This window comes from Anomaloglossus baeobatrachus, chromosome 4, assembly GCF_048569485.1.
Source record: "Anomaloglossus baeobatrachus isolate aAnoBae1 chromosome 4, aAnoBae1.hap1, whole genome shotgun sequence".
NCBI lineage: Eukaryota > Metazoa > Chordata > Amphibia > Anura > Aromobatidae > Anomaloglossus > Anomaloglossus baeobatrachus.
This window is the reverse complement of record NC_134356.1, coordinates 261831249-261851320: the sequence shown is the minus strand read 5'-3', so window position 1 is coordinate 261851320 and position 20072 is coordinate 261831249. Positions and strand designations below refer to the sequence as shown.

Here is a 20072-nt window from a genome sequence, read left to right as displayed (position 1 = left end):
AGCAACGCAGGTCCTTTTGGCACAATCCATCATCCATACAAGTCTATGGGAAACAGCGGAATCAGTTAACGGATTCCGCTGTTTTCCAAAAGGGCGGATTGTGACGGAAGTAAAAAAACGCAAGTGTGAAAGTACCCTAAAAACTGCTTGACATGCTGTGGTATGGTGCATGGCTATCGCTGGCAATCCCATAAGGAATCAATGGGGCATTTAACCCCTTCAGCCCCAAGCCTATTTTGACCCTAAAGACCAGGCCATTTTTTGCAATTCTGACCAGTGTCACTTTATGAGGTTATAACTCTGGAACGCTTCAGCGGATCCCGGTGATTCTGAGATTGTTTTTTCGTGACATATTGGGCTTCATGTTAGTGGTAAATTTAGGCCGATATTTTTTGCATTTCTTTGTGAAAAAAACGGAAATTTCGCGAAAATTTTGAAAATTTTGTAATTTTCAAACTTTGAATTTTTATGCTCTAAAACCAACGAGACATATGACACAAAATAATTAATAAATAACATTTCCCACATGTCTATTTTACATCAGAACAATTTTGGGAAAAAAAAAAAAAAATTTAAGGAAGTTATAGGGGTTCAAAGTTTATGAGCAATTTCTCATTTTTACAACAAAATTTACAAAGCCACTTTTTTTAGGGACCACATCACATTTGAAGCAATTTTGAAAGGTCTACATGACACAGAACACCCAAAAGTGACACCATTCCAAAAACGGCACCCCTCAGGCTACTCAAAACCACATTCAAGAAGGTTGTTAACCCTTCAGGTGCTTCACAGTAACTAAAGCAATGTGGAAGGAAAAAATGAACATTTTACTTTTTGCAACAAAAATATTAATTTAGCCTCAAATATTGCATATTCACAAGGGTAGAAGGATTAAATGAACCCCCAAAATTTGTTGGGCAATTTCTACTGAACACGCAGATACCTCATATGTGGCGAAAAACCACTGTTTGGGCGCACGGCAGGACTCGGAAGGGAAGGAGCGCCATTTGACTTTTTTGAACAGAAAATTAGCTGGAATCGTTAGCCGCACCATGTTGCGTTTGGAGAGCCCCTGAGGTGCCGAAACAGTGGAGCTCCCCCACATGTGACCCCATTTTGGAAACTAGACCCCTCATGGAATTTTTCTAGATGTTTATTGAGCACTTTGAGCCTCTGGGGGCTTCACAAAAGTTAATAGAGTTGAGCCGTGAAAATAAAAAAAAACTTTTTTACCACAAAATTGTTACTTCAACCAGGTAGCTTTTTTTTTCACAAGGGTATCAGGAAAAATTGCACCATAAAATGTATTGTGCAATTTCTCCTGAGTACGCAGATACCTCATATGTGGTGGAACTCAAATGTTTGGGCGCACAGCAGGGCTCGGAAGGCAAGAAGCGTCATTTGACGTTTCAAACGCAAAATTGTCTGGGATAATTAGCGTATTCCATGCTGTTTGGAGACCCCCTGAGGTGCCGAAACAGTGGAGCTCCCCCACATGTGACCCCATTTTGGAAACTAGACCCCCATGGCATAGAAAAAAAAACCAGCGGAAGATGGGGGGGGAGGGGGCGGCAGATGGGGCGGCAGCAGATGGGGGGGCAGCGGCATCTAAAGGGAGCATCTGTGATTGTGAGACGGCGGCTGGGATAGGGTGGGGGCGGATGGGAGAGGGCGCAGTGGATGCAGGAGCGGCAGAGGATGGGGGGAGGGAGCGGGTTGGGAGGGATGGGTGGGAAGGGGATAGTTACCCTACAGGATGGATTTAGGCAGCTGGATCACAGGAGATGAAGGAGGCAGCAGATCGGGGAGGGTGAGAGGTGGGGGAGGGAGCGCAGCGCAGATCACGGAGGAGACAGGTGAGCAGAGCACAGATCACGGGGGTGAGAGGTGAGGGAGAGCGGACAGCAGATCACTGGGGTGACAGGTGAGGGAGCACAGATCACGGGGTGACAGGTGAGGAAGCACAGATCACGGGGTGACAGGTGAGGAAGCACAGATCACGGGGGTGAGAGGTGAGAGCGCGCAGATCACGGGGGAGACAGGTGAGCAGAGCGCAGATCACGGGGGTGAGAGGTGGAGGGAGAGTGGACAGCAGATCACGGGGGTGACAGGGGAGGGAGCACAGATCACGGGGGTGACAGGTGAGGGAGCACAGATCACGGCGGTGACAGGGGAGGGAGCGCACATCACGGCGGTGACAGGGGAGGGAGCGCACATCACGGCGGTGACAGGGGAGGGAGCGCACATCACGGCGGTGACAGGGGAGGGAGCGCACATCACGGCGGTGACAGGGGAGGGAGCGCACATCACGGCGGTGACAGGGGAGGGAGCGCACATCACGGCGGTGACAGGGGAGGGGGCGGGTAGCTGACCACGGGGGTGAGAGGTGGGGGGAGCGTGCAGCACATCACGTAGGGGAGGGGGCGAGCAGCACATCACGGAGGGGAGGGGGCGAGCAGCACATCACGGAGGGGAGGGGGCGAGCAGCACATCACGGAGGGGAGGGGGCGAGCAGCACATCACGGAGGGGAGGGGGCGAGCAGCACATCACGGAGGGGAGGGGGCGAGCAGCACATCACGGAGGGGAGGGGAGGGGGCGAGCAGCACATCACGGAGGGGAGGGGAGGGGGCGAGCAGCACATCACGGAGGAGAGGGGAGGGGGCGAGCAGCACATCACGGAGGAGAGGGGAGGGGGTGAGCAGCACATCACGGAGGGGAGGGGAGGGGGCGAGCAGCACATCACGGAGGGGAGGGGAGGGGGCGAGCAGCACATCACGGAGGGGAGGGGAGGGGGCGAGCAGCACATCACGGAGGGGAGGGGAGGGGGCGAGCAGCACATCACGGAGGGGAGGGGAGGGGGCGAGCAGCACATCACGGAGGGGAGGGGAGGGGGCGAGCAGCACATCACGGAGGGGAGGGGGCGAGCAGCACATCACGGAGGGGAGGGGGTGAGCAGCACATCACGGAGGAGAGGGGAGGGGGTGAGCAGCACATCACGGAGGGGAGGGGGCGAGCAGCACATCACGGAGGGGAGGGGAGGGGGCGAGCAGCACATCACGGAGGTGAGGGGAGGGGGCGAGCAGCACATCACGGAGGGGAGGGGGCGAGCAGCACATCACGGAGGGGAGGGGAGGGGGCGAGCAGCACATCACGGAGGGGAGGGGAGGGGGCGAGCAGCACATCACGGAGGGGAGGGGAGGGGGCGAGCAGCACATCACGGAGGGGAGGGGAGGGGAGGGGGCGAACAGCACATCACGGAGGGGAGGGGGCGGGCACCGATCACGAGGGGGAGGGGCCGGGCAGCAGATCGGAGGGAGCGGTGGCACTGACAGATGGAGGAGGACAAGGTGCACGATCCCTGTCCTCCTCCATCTGTCATAGTGCCACCGCTCCCTCCGATCTGCTGCACGGAGGTGAGGGGCCGTGCAGCACATTGGGGGGAGCGGTGGCGGCAGCGGATCGGGAGGTGTGGGGGTGAGGGCAGGAGATCGGGGAGACAGGTGGCAGATCGCGGAGGGCAGCGGCGGCGGATCGGGACGCTTTTCGTACAGTGCAATGGCAGCGCGGCAACTTCCGGGTCCCATGCTCCGGTCCATAACAGCATGGGACCGGAGCTTGTCGCCCTGCCATTGCACTGTGTACATACACTCACTGTGCTCAGCGTGCTGCAGGGACAAGTGAAGCTGATGGGGGCGGTCACCGGCAACAGCTCCACTGTGATTGGAGAAATCGGTCACAAGGCCGATCTCTCCAATCAGAGCATTGGAGCTGGGGGAGGGTGATCCAGTGAGGTCACACAGCTCCAGCCAATGGCCAGTGCTACAGCTGCACTGGCCAGGGCTGGATTTCAATGTTTCAGTCATTTTAAATGGCTGGAACATTACAGTGGCTGTGATTGGTTGAGCGGCGTTTGTCAGCCAATCACAGCCTCCGTAGGTCCGGGGAGGAGGCACCACCCCTCCTAAGGTCAGGAACAGGTCCCCTCCTCCCCGAATCTGCGTTTTTTGTTAACATATTGCAGTCACCGGAGGCTCCGGTGCCGCGATTCCGCCATGACGGAAAGATCCGTCCTTGGTCGTTAAGGCCCAGGGCACAAGGACGGATCTTTCCGTCCATGGTCGTGAAGGGGTTAAAAGTCTCATTCTCAGGGTTGGTGGGGGTCTCTGCAGTCAGCTCTCCACCTATCTGGAAGTTAGCAATGCTTTGAATGAGTGCTAACTTTATGATGGGAATAACACAAGTAATAATGTACTAAGAAAATGGACTCAACTTTGGAAAAAAATAAGCCTTAAAGAAGGGTTTGCATAAAAGACTGCTCCCATAATCTTCCTTCCATGTGGTATATTGAACAGTGAAGAGACAAAATGTGAAGTCTGACCTCATTCTGATGTTCATGGCCAATCATTCTCTATATAGTTTGGGATTTGGATTTTGGCTCACGAGATAATGAAACCGCTAAAGTAGTGTGACAGTAATGGCGCAGCACATTGTGCCAGGGAAACACAGAGGGCTTGTTAATATCCCCAGAGTGGAGATAATTACAGCTGATCTGCAGCTCCAGTTATGAAAACCACTTGTCATAGTCCATTTATGCCACAATATCCATTATAATCTGACTATTCCGTGTTTTTAATGTAGAGTACACTACCAGCTATATTGGCTAATTTAGCTAATTTACAATTTCAGCAATTGGTCTTGGGAAAGTGAAGTGTCTGACAGCTGACTTTTCCCATATCTCCTGTTTAGAAACATGCATGCTGTGTGTTAGATCAGTCATGAATATAAATTATAGACTCCCACTGCTCAGGAGAACTGAGGGTGCGTGTTCACCGTTTGAATGGAGTGGTGGTCACTCATATACAGTGCCTTGCGAAACTATTTGGCCCCCTTGATTTTTTTTTCAACCTTTTTCCCACATTTCAGGCTTCAAACATAAAGATAAAAATTTAAATTTTATAGTGAAGAATCAACAACAAGTGGGACACAATTGTAAAATTGAACGATATTTATTTTAAACTTTTTGTTTTAAAAAATAAAAAACTGAAAAGTGGTTTATTCGGCCCCTTTACTTTCAGTGCAGCAAACTCACTCCAGAAGTTTGAGGATCTCTGAATGATCCAATGTTGTCCTAAATGACTGATGATGATAAATATAAGCCACCTGTGTGTAATCTAGTCTCCGTATAAATGCACCAGCTCTGTGATAGTCTCAGTGTTCTGTTTAAAGCACAGAGAGCATCATGAAAACAAAAGTACACAACAGGCAGGTCAGTGATACTGTTGTGGAAAAGTTGTAAAGCCAGATTTGGTTACAAAAAGATTTCCAAAACTTTAAACATCCCAAGAAGCACTGTGCAAGCGATCATATTGAAATGGAAGGAGTATCATACCACTGCAAATCTACCAAGACCCAGCCGTCCCTCAAAAATGTCATGTCAAACAAGGAAAAGACTGATCAGAGATGCAGCCAAGAGGCCCATGATCACTCTAGATGAACTGCAGAGATCTACAGCTGAGGTGGGAGAGTCTGTCCATAGTGTAACAATCAGTCGTACACTGCACAAATCTGGCCTTTATGGAAGAGTGGCAAGAAGAAAGCCATTTCTCAAACATATCCATAAAAAGTGTTCTTTAAAGTTTGCCACAAGCCACCTGGGAGACACCAAACATGTGGAAGAAGGTGCTCTGGTCAGATGAAACCTAGTCAAACTTTTTGGGCACAATGCCAAACGCTATGTTTGGCGTAAAAGCAATACAGCTCATCACCCTGAACACACCATCCCCACTGTCATACATGGTGGTGGCAGCATCATGGTTTACTTCAGCAGGGACAGGGAAGATGGTTAAAATTGATGGAAAGATGGATGGAGCCAAATGCAGGACCATTCTTGAAGAATACCTGTTGGAGTCTGCAAAAGACCTGAGACTGGGATGGAGATTTGGATTCCAACAAAACAATGATCCCAAACATAAAGCAAAATCTACAATGGAATGGTTCACAAATAAATGTATCCCGGTGTTAGAATGGCCAAGTCAAAGTCCAGACCTGAATCCAATCGAGAATCTGTGGAAAGAGCTGAAAACTGCTGTTCACAAACTCTCTCCATCCAACCTCACTCAGCTCGAGCTGTTTACAAAGGAATTGGCAAGAATTTCAGTCTCTCAATGTGCAAAACTGATAGAGCCATACCCCAAGCGACTGCAGTTGTAATCACAGCAAAAGGTGGCGCTACAAAGTATTAACTTAAAGGGGCTGAATAATATTGCACGCCCCAATTTTCAGTTTATTATTTTTTTAAAAGTTTAAAATAAGCAATACATTTCCAAGAGTGAAAAGGTATGGCTGCCGCGCTAACTGACAGGGGTTAGTTGAATGCAGTAGGTAGATGAATTTACGCAAATTGATATAATGGGGATCGAGTATAAAATCAAGGTAGAACAATGGGAAATTGTTTAGAATTTAAAATAAATGTTTATTCCATGTATATAAAATGGAGTAAAAAGGGTTAAAAAGGGTCAGGAAATTCTGATGGGATCCAGGTATCCCGAATGATGATGATGATTGGATCAATATAGGACTGAGGAATGAGAGAAAAAAGGGGGAGAATGGTATATTAGAATATGGGCCCAATGGGGTAAACCTAGTGTTGTCGTATTCAGTACAAATAGAGATTACCTGTGTTCCGCAGAAGTGGGACAGTGAAGTGGTGAATAGAATGAGTAGAGCACAAGGCCAATGTCCAATGTACAACAGAGGAAACCTGGAAAAATATCGGTGGTTAATCAATGAATAAGGGTTCTAGGTAAAATTTATAGCAAGCCAAGCTATATACGTGACGAACCTCCGGTGCCTATTGATGGTTGGCTATACATGAGGATACAAATTTTTAATTTTACTTTTAGCCGATTAGTTGCTGCTGGCATTTTTGGATCTTCACAAACAGCACCTCAACTTGGAGACGACTCTATGTACATTTGCCAACCATCAATAGGCACTGGTGGTTCATCACATATATAGCTTGGCTTGCTATAAATTTTACCTAGAGCCCTTATTCATTGATTAACCGCCAATATTTTTCCAGGTTTCCTGTGTTGTACATTGGACATTGGCCTTGTGCTCTATACATACCTTTTAGTTGTCAGCTAGGATGTATAGGATTTGTAACACAAGCAAGTAAAGTTTTGTAAAATGAGCAGCTTTTTGAATGACAGCAGCTGCCGATCAACTGATAGCTGGGGTGGATGTTCTTAGTGAATTTTGCCCCCCTGGCTGTCCGTCCTCCCCCTGTTATTTATGCTAATTCTATTATAGAATCGTTTTACTCTCTGACTAGAAGGACCTGTGCTGATGTCATACCCATGTGACCAGAAGGGGCAGGGCCGCAGCCAACATAGCTGATACAAGGAAGCAACATATTTTTCTGTTGGCTGAGGCTCCGCCCCTTTTGGTCACATGAGTATGACATCAGCATAGGTCCTTCTTCAGTAAAATGATTCTATAATAGAATTAGCATAAATAACTGGGAGGATGGATAGGCAGAGGAGCAGAAATCACTGAATACCCACCCCAGCTGCTGCCAATCATAAAGCTGCTCATTTTACAAACTTTACTTGTATGTGTTTCAAAACCTATACATCCTAGCTGACAACTAAAGGTATGTATAGAATCAAAAAAACAAAAAGAAACCCCCATAAAATTTAATACTTTATTAATAAATACAAATTTCAAAAGGTGCAAGTAAAAACAGGCTATTCATAGCATACACTTTAGGAGATTGGGCCCCGGGCCAAATTCCCTAGTATCACCCTTCCTGATCGCGGAGGTTGGGACCCTTGTAGATGACGGATTGGCGCCCCCGCTCACCGAGGACTGGCCCTTATGACCCTACACTCAACTTGTAGGTGCTGCTGGTCTAATTAAGGGCCTTACAAAATACACAGTGATATCATCACATTCATCCAGAATAGTATTCTTTACTCCTCATACCCAGTATATCATACACTTTTTTTATTGATATTCGTTGTAGACCACAATGATCAAACAATGAATAAGATAAAGGACAAGCAGTATGGATAATAATAGGACTAAATAGTCAGTTTTAGGATTATGGCAACATCACCATTCTCCATATGTGTATGCAGCAACAAATGTCCATCACAATCGATGATAGAAAAGGCCAAATGGCCAGTGCTTAGCCACATTCAGCAGCTCATTGCCCTTGCCCGATGCGTTTCTCCCCCATAGCGGGCGATCATTTGGAGGTTCATCAGGGGCTGTCCACAATTAGACCATATCAAGATGACACAATTCTGTCAAAGTCATCCACAGAAAAAGAACGGTCCTCCAATGAGGTAATTTTACCGATCAGGGATCATGCTGTTCACAGATAAGAACGCACGCTGGCAATACAATGGCTGATGACATTGGAGGACCGTTCTTTTTCTGTGGGTGACTTTGACAGAATTGTGTCATCTTGATGTGGTCTAATTGTGGACAGCCCCTGATGAACCTCCAAATGATCGCCCGCTATGGGGGAGAAACGCGTCGGGCAAGGGCAATGAGCTGCTGAATGTGGCTAAGTACTGGCCATTTGGCCTTTTCTATCATCGATTGTGATGGACATTTGTTGCTGCATACACATATGGAGAATGGTGATGTTGCCATAACCCTAAAACTGACTATTTAGTCCTATTATTATCCATACTCCTTGTCCTCTATCTTAATCATTGTTTGATCATTGTGGTCTACAACGAATATCAATAAAAAAAGTGTATGATACACTGGGTATGAGGAGTAAAGAATACTATTCTGGATGAATGTGATGATATCACTGTGGATTTTGTAAGGCCCTTAATTAGACCAGCAGCACCTACAAGTTGAGTGTAGGGTCATAAGGGCCAGTCCTCGGTGAGCGGGGGCGCCAATCCGTCATCTACAAGGGTGCCAACCTCCGCGGTCAGGAAGGGTGATACTAGGGAATTTGGCCCGGGGCCCAATCTCCTAAAGTGTATGCTACGAATAGGCTGTTTTTACTTGCACCTTTTGAAATTTGTATTTATTAATAAAGTATTAAATTTTATGGGGGTTTCTTTTTGTTTTTTTGGCGTTAATACCCCTTGGTGTATCTACAGTGCCTACAAGTAGTATTCAACCCCCTGCAGATTTAGCAGGTTTGATAAGATGCAAATAAGTTAGAGCCTGCAAACTTCAAACAAGAGCAGGATTTATTAACAGATGCATAAATCTTACAAACCAACAAGTTTTGTTGCTCAGTTAAATTTTAATAAATTTTCAACATAAAAGTGTGGGTCAATTATTATTCAACCCCTAGGTTTAATATTTTGTGGAATAACCCTTGTTTGCAATTACAGCTAATAATCGTCTTTTATAAGACCTGATCAGGCCGGCACAGGTCTCTGGAGTTATCTTGGCCCACTCCTCCATGCAGATCTTCTCCAAGTTATCTAGGTTCTTTGGGTGTCTCATGTGGACTTTAATCTTGAGCTCCTTCCACAAGTTTTCAATTGGGTTAAGGTCAGGAGACTGACTAGGCCACTGCAACACCTTGATTTTTTCCCTCTTGAACCAGGCCTTGATTTTCTTGGCTGTGTGCTTTGGGTTGTTGTCTTGTTGGAAGATGAAATGACGACCCATCTTAAGATCCTTGATGGAGGAGCGGAGGTTCTTGGCCAAAATCTCCAGGTAGGCCGTGCTATCCATCTTCCCATGGATGCGGACCAGATGGCCAGGCCCCTTGGCTGAGAAACAGCCCCACAGCATGATGCTGCCACCACCATGCTTGACTGTAGGGATGGTATTCTTGGGGTCGTATGCAGTGCCATCCAGTCTCCAAACGTCACGTGTGTGGTTGGCAGCAAAGATCTCGATCTTGGTCTCATCAGACCAGAGAACCTTGAACCAGTCTGTCTCAGAGTCCTCCAAGTGATCATGAGCAAACTGTAGACGAGCCTTGACATGACGCTTTGAAAGTAAAGGTACCTTACGGGCTCGTCTGGAACGGAGACCATTGCGGTGGAGTACGTTACTTATGGTATTGACTGAAACCAATGTCCCCACTGCCATGAGATCTTCCCGGAGCTCCTTCCTTGTTGTTCTTGGGTTAGCCTTGACTCTTCGGACAAGTTTGGCCTCGGCACGGGTGGAAACTTCCAAAGGCTGTCCAGGCCGTGGAAGGCTAACGGTAGTTCCATAAGCCTTCCACTTCCGGATGATGCTCCCAACAGTGGAGACAGGTAGGCCCAACTCCTTGGAAAGGGTTTTGTACCCCTTGTCAGCCTTTTGACCCTCCACGATCTTGTCTCTGATGGCCTTGGAATGCTCCTTTTGTCTTTCCCATGTTGACCAAGTATGAGTGCTGTTCACAAGTTTGGGGAGGGTCTTAATTAGTCAGAAAAGGCTGGAAAAAGAGATAATTAATCCAAACATGTGAAGCTCATTGTTCTTTGTGCCTGAAATACTTCTTAATTCTTTAGGGGAACCAAACAGAATTCTTGTGGTTTGAGGGGTTGAATAATAAATGACCCTCTGAATAAACTTTTCACAATTTAAAAAAAAAAAAATAAAAAAAGAAATAACATTCTTTTTTGCTGCAGTGCATTTCACACTTCCAGGCTGATCTACAGTCCAAATGTCACAATGCCAAGTTAATTCCAAATGTGTAAACCTGCTAAATCTGCAGGGGGTTGAATACTACTTGTAGGCACTGTATATAAGGTTGTTTTATGTATAGAATCAGCCTGATAGTGACAGTATAGCACTGGCTTTAGGTTATACAGAAAAATCCTGGTGATTGGTACGCTTTAAATCAAAGGACCCTGCTCCCTGTATTTTACTTACCCTCTGGCGTTTTCGTCTTTTTTTTTTTGTTTGCACCGCTCCAGTTTCAGAGCGCCATCTTGTGCCCATAACTTCTGACTGGCCGGAAGTCAGAAAGTGCGTCACAAGGTCTTAATGCAAGTCTGTGGGAGTAAGAACGAGGCTCTCATAGAGGTGTATTGAGTTGTGACGTCTGGAGCAGTCGTCAGGTCACAAATCGCTGGAGACTGACCGGGGTGGCGGTGATAGAAGGTGAAAATGCAGTAAGGTGAATATAGAGGCAGAGAACAAAGACTTAAAGCACTACTCCAGCAGTGAAATAAAGACAAAAACCTGCTGGTGGTGCCTTCAATAAAAAAAAAATATCTAAAATACATGTCTGTTGTAGTTCTATTATGGAAGGACAACCACCATACATATATTTTAGTTAGCATTCCCCTTTCCATGACAGTTATTTTTATATATGTTGTGAGGTGTTGTGCTTTGTCTTTAAAAAAAGAAAAAGAAAAAAACACAAAAAGCATTTTGACCAGATTCCAGGTCTGAACGAGGCCCTTAAATAGGCAATGAAAGTGTCAGCTTTTTTTTTGTGTAATCATGGAAGTGCTTTCTTTTTCTGTTTTTAACCTGAGGTGTTATGCGTTACATTACAGCAAAACATAAGGCCTCGTTCAGACGTCTGCACATCGGTCCAATCTCTGACCACAATGCACTCTGTGGCCACAGCTCGTCCAGCCTCATGGAAATTTTGTGAAGCTGTCATACTCTGGTTGGGCAACCACGGCCAATCCGTGTATTGTGGTGTCACATTTGAGAAACGTCCCTGTGAGCGCTATCGTGACTCGCGCACCACCTCTTTGGCTGTGTGCCCACGATTAGGATTCACAGCGTTTTCAACTCTGTGTTTTCGCTGTGTCCAAAAAGCTGTGTTGCACAGTGGATGGGATTTCTAGAAATCCCATGGCCACTGTGCTTTGTTTTTCACGCAGCGTAAACTGACCTGCTGTGCAACTTCTTCCTGAGCCGCAGCATGTCATTTTATTGATGTGGGGCCGCGAGTGTTCTCCGCTGGGAGAACAGAGACACCGCAGCGGCCCGAACTTTGATCGTAGGCACAAGTAGTCTCGGTCTCCTGTGGACAGCACTTGCGGCCCTCCAGCATGTCCGGATCGTCGGATAACGTACCCTTATAATGAGCCAATGGAACATAACGGCAATGCAAAAAATGATAATGTTGCATTGTCCAGCTAAATAAATGAAGCCAACTAGCCATTGTGATTAACACGACTTTGTTGGCCAGTTATTCAGATACATTCTTGTTATAATCTAATCCTTTAATCCTGAAAGTAAATCCTTAAATTATCCCACGGTTTCTATGTTTATCTATTTTCCTCATTGCTTCTAGGTTTATCCAGATCACCAGATGAAAACTGTTGCTACTTTTATGCTTCGTTCTCCAGAGAATATTTAAAGGGAACCTATGAGTAGCTCTGGTTTTGTAGTAAAAATGGGCCAGTTTCCCGCTATGTTTAACGATTGCCTCATCAGCCACAGCTGTAGTATTTTGTGTGGTTAGGACAATTGCTTTGAGTAACTTTACTTCAATATGCTTGAGGTCCTCATCGGCATGTAGAATTTGTCCCTCCAGACCAGGGGTCAGGAACCTTTTTTGGCTGAGAGAGCCATGCACACCACATAATTTAAAATGTAATTCCATGAGAGCCATACTCCCCAGGGGGAGCAGCGGTGGTGGAGTGGCTCAGAGGGTCCCAGGAGGCAGGGTAGGCAATGCTGCCGGCACCGAGGAGGGGGTGTCGCAGCTCAAGAGGGTCAGAACACGGAGGGTTGGCATTACTTCTGCGGGCCCGTGGGGTGTCGCAGGAGCGAAGACCATTGATCTGCCGGCGGGCTGCTTTGAATCTCCGCAGTTGTCAAAATCGACTTCAAGAAAATGGCTGCAGCGCATGCACAGATTGACGCGATGGACTTCAAGAAAATGGCCGCAAGTCCTATCTGTGGATGAGCCGCCTCCACAACCATTTTCTTGAAGTTGATCTTGTCAATTGCGGGAGATTCAAAGAAGGAACTGTAGGCTTGCTGCCGCGACACCCCACGACTGCGCAGTATCGCCAACCCTGCGCCACCACTGCCATCTTGGTAAGCAATATGCGGTTTGTAAGACGCACCCAGTTTTGGGGGGGAAAAAAGTGCGTCTTATAAACCAGAAAGTACGGTATTTTTTTTTATTTATTTATTAAAGATTTGTCTGCAAGCCAGATGCAACCATCAAAAGAGCAACATTTGGCTCGCGAGCCATTCGTTCCCAACCTCTGTTCCAGACATAGTCACGGCTGAAAGTGTTGACACCGTTTAAATTATTCCGGAAAATTAAGTTTTTCTCCCAGAAAATAACTGTAATTACATGTTTTGTTATACATCTGTTTATTTCCTTTGTGTATATTGTAACAAAAAAAAAACCAAAACCCAGAAATAAAAGGTAAAATGGATATAATTTCACACACAACTCCAAAAATGGGCTGGACAAAATTGTTGGCACCCTCAACTCAATTTTTGGTTGCACACCCTTTGGAATAAATAACTGCAATCAATTGCTTCCTGTAACCATCAACAAGCTTCTTACACCTCTCACCTGGAATTCTGGACCACTCTTCTTTTGCAAACTGCTCCAGGTCTCTCATGTTTGAGGGGTGCCGTCTCCCTACATCAGTTTCAAGATCTCTCCACAGGTGTTCAATGGGATTGAGATCCGGACTCATTGCTGGCCATTCCAGAACTCTCCAGTGCTTTGTTTCCTTCCATTTCTGGGGGCTTCTTGCAGTATGTTTGGGGGTCATTGTCCCGCTGGAAGACCCATGATCTAGGACATAAACCCAGCTTTCTGATACTGGGTTCTACATAGCAACCAAAATCCTTTGGTGATCTTCAGATTTCTTGATTCGTTGCACACAATCAAGGCTCCCAGTGCCATAGTCTGCAAAATAACCCAAAAACATCTTTGAACCTCCACCATATTTGACTGTAGGTACTGTTTGTTTTCTGTATACCTCATTCTGTTTTCGGTAAACAATAGAATGATATCCTTTCCCAAAAAGTTCTAATTTTAGTCTCGTCTGTTCACAAGACACTTTCCCAGGAGGATTTTTGGCTTCCTCATGAACATTTTGGCAAACTGCAGTCTAGCTTTTTTGTCTGTCCGCAGCGAGGTTCTCCTGGGTCTCCTGCCATAGCATTTTATTTTATTCAAATGCCAACAGCTTCTGCTGGCTTTGATGCACCTTGTGCCTGAAGGACAGCTTGACTTTCTTTGGAACTTGATTGGGGCTGCTTATCCGCCTTCCGGACTATCCTGCGTTGCAATCTTTTATTAATTTTTCTCTGCCATCCTTCATGTCCAGGGGGATTAGCTACAGTACCATGGGTTGTTAACTTCTTAATTCTATTGCACACCGTGGACAAAGGAACATCAAGATCTCTGGAGATGGACTTGTCACCTTGAGATTGTTGATATTTTACAACAATGTGGATTCTCAAGCCCTCAAACAGTTCTCTGCTCTTTTTGTTATCCATGTTTAGTGTGGCCCACACACACACTATGCAAAGATTATGTCAACCTCTAGCCTTTTTATCTGGTTTCAGGTGTTATCTTCATATTGCCCACACCTATTACTTGCCATAGGTGATTTTTAAGGAGGATCACATGCTTGAAACAAAGTTGTTTGCTGAACAATTTTTTGTTTTGGTCTATTTTTGGAGATTTGTGTGAAATTATGTCCAGTTTGGCCTTTTTTTTTCTGTGTTGTTACAATACACATAAAAGACATACATATTTTTTCATACATATTTAATTGCAATAATTTTCTGGGAGAAATACTTCATTTTCTGGAACAATTTCAAGGGTGCCCACACTTTCAGCCACGACTGTATGTTTTCTCTGGCAGTCCCATAGACAATTATGAAGCACCGGTCAATCACAAGCCTTTAGTCTGGGCTGCAAGACCCTGATTCCAGAACCCTGATTTTGGGATTGATGGGGGTTCCAGTAGTTGGACTCCTTGCAATCAGTAAGTTATTTAGCAACCTACTGATAGAGTTATTCTCAACATACTGAGTTATTCCCTAAGTTTAACCTTAGAACTTGCCTTATGACCCACTGCAACAAATAAGAGCCCAGCTTTCATGTCTTTAAAAAGGCCACCGGGTCAAAAATGGCCAGTTGCGTTCCTATTTTTTTTTCTCCCTGCTTCGCTGAGTATTTCATTCATTCATTCATTCATTCATTCAACCATAAAAATTGCCACTAAATAGGTCTTATAGGTGAGGGTCTCACGTTTGAGACCTACACTTCTTTTTTTATTTTTAAAGCCCTGTGATAGGCTGCTTTCACACTACGTTTTTTTTAACATGCGTCATGAACGTTTTTTTAACGTAAAAATGGATCCCGTGCAAATGCGTTTTCATTTCAATGCATTTGCAATGGACTCGCGTCAACATGCGTTCACCTGCGTTTGCGTGCGTTATAGTGAGGATCCAGCGACTTGCAGTTTTTTAACTTTTTTCAAAAACGCTACTTGTAACGTTTTTGAGCTGCATCCAAATACTGTTTTTCACTGGATCCTGACTATACTGCACGCAAACGCATGTGAACGCTGGCATGCTGATAGACAGGATCCTGCTTGCTCTACTGAGCATGCCCAGAAACCAGCCTGGTGTGATCAGTCCCTCTCTCCCCCGCCTGAGAGCGTCGAACGCTCGTAACCAAGGTAAATATCGGGTAACCAAGCAAAGCGCTTTGCTTAGTTACCCAATGTTTACCTTGGTTACGTGTGCAGGGAGCAGGCAGCCCGGCTCCTAGCAGCTACGGATGCCCGTAACCAAGGTAAATATCGGGTATCCAAGCAAAGCACTTCGCTTAGTTACCCGATGTTTACCTTGGTTACCAGCGTCTGCAACTGTCAGATGCCGGCTCCCAGTCTATCACGTTCAGTTCCCCTCACTCCCGATCACATGACTCCAATGCCCGCCCATAAACTTCAAGTGGCAGGATCCTGCAAAATAACACATGCGTTTGCATGCGTTGTCCTTTGTAAAAACAGGGTCCACTTTTACAGCAAAAAAAACGTTCATGACGCATGTTAAATAAACGTAGTGTAAAATCAGCCTAACTGGCTATTGTGTATCACGACACACATTCTCCTTTTTGACTTTTGGATGTTTCCTATGTTGTGTATAGTTTTATAAATTTTTAATTTGTTCCTCTTTTTATAATGATTTTAATATTTCATCTCTTTTATTTTAGACTCCTGGGAGAGTTGGAGCTCAGAATGCGGAATCTGAATCTTCTGCAACTCCTGGGAACACTGTGAACAATGAAAGCACTTCAGAGGTAAATTACTGGTATGCTTTATAGTTTGCCAATAGATCTTACTTTTTGAAATCTTCATAGTCTCACTCACATCATGGAAGAGTCCTAATAATTATACCAAAGCTTTGTCTTGAGACACCCCCTTCTCATTTTTCATTTTTGCCCCCATAAAAATTGGAAAGCTTATAGTCTCCTCTGGTGCCAGCATGGTTCTTGCACACAGAATGCACATTCCCGGGGTCCATGTGACATTATGATGTTCGAGCCCCGCACCGAATCAGTGCCGGTTTCCCTCTCCCCACCTTCGAACGGTTAAGTAATCAACAAGAATTGAGAACTGTCGCTGATTCTTACATGTCCAAAGGTGGAGAGAGGGAAACCAGCGCAGGTAAGGTGTATGGCTCTCGTATCATAACAATGTCACGTGGGCCCCGTAAATGCGAGTTCTAACAGCTATGGATATGTGCCGGCACCGAAGGGGAGTATAGGCTTTTTCTTTTTTCTATTTTATGGCGGGGAATGTGAAAGGGTTGTCCAAGTAGTGGAGAACCCCTTTACTATACTCGCCTATTGCCACCTTCTCCAGTGCTTGCCTTCATCTCTTCTTTGGGACGTCACCGTAATTGCGACTCGTCGGCTGTATGCATGAGCTGGAAGCCTCTTTTACAATGTAAGTCTACGGAGCCTCGTTCTAACGCTCCGTAGACTTGCCTTGTAAAAGTCACTTCCGGGTCAAGCAGGTCTCAGTGTTACCTGGAGAGTCTTTGCAGGGTGGTGACGTCACTAAGAAGACGAGAATAACGGCATTGTACACTGGAGAGCAGCGGTGATTGAGTATATTAATACACTCACTCTATATTATTATATTATATTATATGTAATAAACAATGGGGAGCGCACCACTATTGGAAAATAATAACAGAAGGGGTGCTACAAGTGCAACACGGAAAACAATGTGTAGCAGGAGAAAAGACGTTGCACATAAATGAGCACAGCCCAAAATAGAGAAAATGGAAAAAAACCTTTATTTAACAAGGATTAAAAACAATTAAAAAGCAAGGCTGCACAGCCAGTGACCAAGAATAGACAATAACCCCATATTTTGGTAACACCAAGATACATGAATACAGCCAAGAAACTCCAGCACCTAAGCCCCCAGAATAAGTTCATACACAGCAGAGTGCATACAATAATACATACATACATACATACATACATACATACATACATACATACATTTATGTGCAATGTCTTTTCTCCTGCTACACATATATTATATGCACACACACATTTAATCAATAGGAAATAGCTTTGTAGCTTTGCCTTTGCGAGGAGCAGAGTAGCCGTAAAGCTGGCTGGGATCAGGAACTAACGGTGCAATCTGGCTGCTTTACAGGCGTGCTTGCGAGCTCTATTGTAAAGACTTTGTAAGCAGTGTGCTCATTGCCTAAAGGGTGCTTTACACGCTGCGACATCGCTAGCGATCTCGTTAGTGATGTGACACGCCAGATCGCAGATGCGATCTGCCGAGATCGCACATGCGACCTGCCGAGATCGCACATGCGACCGGCGCTATTAAAACTACCTATGTGCGATCTCGGCAGATCGCATCTGCGATCTGGCGTGTCACATCGCAAACGAGATCGGTAGCGAAGTCGCAGTGTGTAAGGCTGCTTTCACACTACGTCTTTTTAACATGCGTCCTGAACGTTTTTTTAACGCAGAAACGGATCCAGTGCAAATGCGTTTTCATTTCAATGCATTTGCAATGGACTCGCGTCAACATGCGTTCACCTGCGTTTGCGTGCGTTATAGTGAGGATCCAGCGACTTGCAGTTTTTTAACATCTTTCAAAAACGCTACTTGTAGCGTTTTTGAGCTGCGTCCAACTTCTGCAAATTGCTGGATCCTGACTAAACAGCACGCAAACGCAGGTGAATGCTGGCGTGCTGATAGACAGGATCCTGCTTGCTCTACTGAGCATGCCCAGAAACCAGCCCTGTGATCAGTCTATCTCTCTCCTACCTCTCTGTCTCTCACCCTCCCTCTCCCCCACCTGAGAGCTGCGGACACTCGTAACCAAGGTAAACATCGGGTAACCACTTATCTTAGTTACCCGATGTTTACGTTGGTAACGTGTGCAGGGAGCCCGGCTCCTAGCAGCTGCAGACGCTTGTAACCAAAGGAAATATCGGGTATCCAAGCAAGTATACCCGATGTTTACCTTGGTTACGAGCCTCGCAGCTGTCAGATGCCGGCTCCCAGTCTGGCACTTTTAGTTCCCATCACTCCCGATCACATGACTCCAATGCCCGCCCCTAAACATCCAGTGACAGGATCCTGCAAAGTAACACATGCGTTTGCATGCGTTTTTTGCTGTAAAAGCAGGATCCGCTTTTGCAGCAAAAAAACGTTCAGGACGCATGTTAAAAAGACGTAGTGTGAAAGCAGCCTAAAGCACCCTTTAGAGCCACCGCTGGAGTCTAGCAAAGGTGGTCAGTTTCCTAAGTAACAAGCTAGAAACAGTAAGAAAATCCATTTTGTCTGATGACTGGATCCAAAACATACGTTTTATGTGTTTACAACCACTTTCCCGGTATACCCATCTTTGAGGAACTCTTTCATTTTAAGCCTTATTTCAGAACCTATTTTTCCCTATATTTGTGGTGCTCATGAAACTATCATTTCTTTCTGTTCATGGTATAAAATAAGGTGCCTCCTACAAAGCTCAATAAACCATTTAACATATTGAGTTTGGAGTTTTATATATTCGTCCTACAGGGATTCATCTGTCCTGTATGCATGAAAATGTATATCACTGCCCCTGAGCTCGCTGAACATTACGAGAATGATCACGTGGAGTCAGAAACAAGGAGACAGCAGCCATCCAGTGATCCTATCGACGCAACTGTGGGTCTCTATATTTCATAGTTTATATAGCTCCACTTCCTTGCTTCTGGGCTGTTTGGTTCCTTCTCGTCATTGAATCAAGTATCCTCTGCTGAAAGATTATACTATTTCTCCAGATTTGCATGTTGCGGTTTGGCTTATATTTGGTGGTCTCTTTGTGGCTCTTTTTGTTCTCTGAATCTATTGGCAGATAATCTATTTTGTTGGCGCAGTGATAACTAATCTATTGGCAAGATTTAGAGTAAAATAGTTTCTTTTGGTTATTTTTTTTATTTTTAAATTCATTTTATTTAAAGGGAATCTGTCGGCAATTTTTTTTTTTGCAATGTAATCTAAGGGTAGGATGAAGCAAGGACTGAGACACTGATTTCAGCCATGTCTCGCTTATTAGGCTGTCTGCTGTTGTTGCAATACAATGAGTGCTTGAGATTCACTGCCTGCACTAGATCACCCATGAGCCCTGGTCCATCCACAGCCCCCAACACTGATTAGCAGCTCACTGTTCCTATACAATGTACACAGAAAGCTGTATTGTGGGCGGGGTTAACTTCTAAGCTTTGCTACCTCAAAAAAAACTCTGCACCCAGTACAGTAAGTGATTTACCTATATTGTGCTGCTCTCAAATAAGGTAGCAAAAACCTGGTGACAGATTCCCTTTAATATGTTGCATGAAACTGCCCAAAAGTGATACAAAGCATATATTCAATTAGATAAGTGTTCATGTATAAGGCCTAAGACACACGGCGAGAAAAACGGTGCAAGTGGAGTGCGATAAAACATCGCATTCCACTTGGACCAATATTAGCCTGTGTGTCAGCACACATGAGCGATTATTTTCTCAGCTCTAATCGGACCGAGAAAACAATTGCAGGATGCTGCGACTGTAATGCGATCCTGGTTTCTCTCGCACCCATTTAAGTCTATGGGGCGAGAGAAAAATC

At 45.5% G+C, this 20072-nt stretch overlaps 1 protein-coding gene across 3 annotated transcripts in view; it reads left to right on the top strand.

The window, feature by feature from the left end:
- The window catches only part of EEA1 (early endosome antigen 1), a 302741-nt gene that overhangs the window by 19031 nt on the left and 263638 nt on the right, over positions 1-20072 (top strand). For 2 of the 3 annotated variants that reach the window (XM_075344800.1, XM_075344799.1), the window contains exon 2: positions 16155-16241. In XM_075344800.1, coding sequence (XP_075200915.1) covers positions 16155-16241 — 87 coding nt within the window. Of the gene's footprint in view, positions 1-16154; positions 16242-19001; positions 19131-20072 lie in introns of all 3 variants that reach the window. The other variant, XM_075344801.1, reaches the window with a different exon arrangement.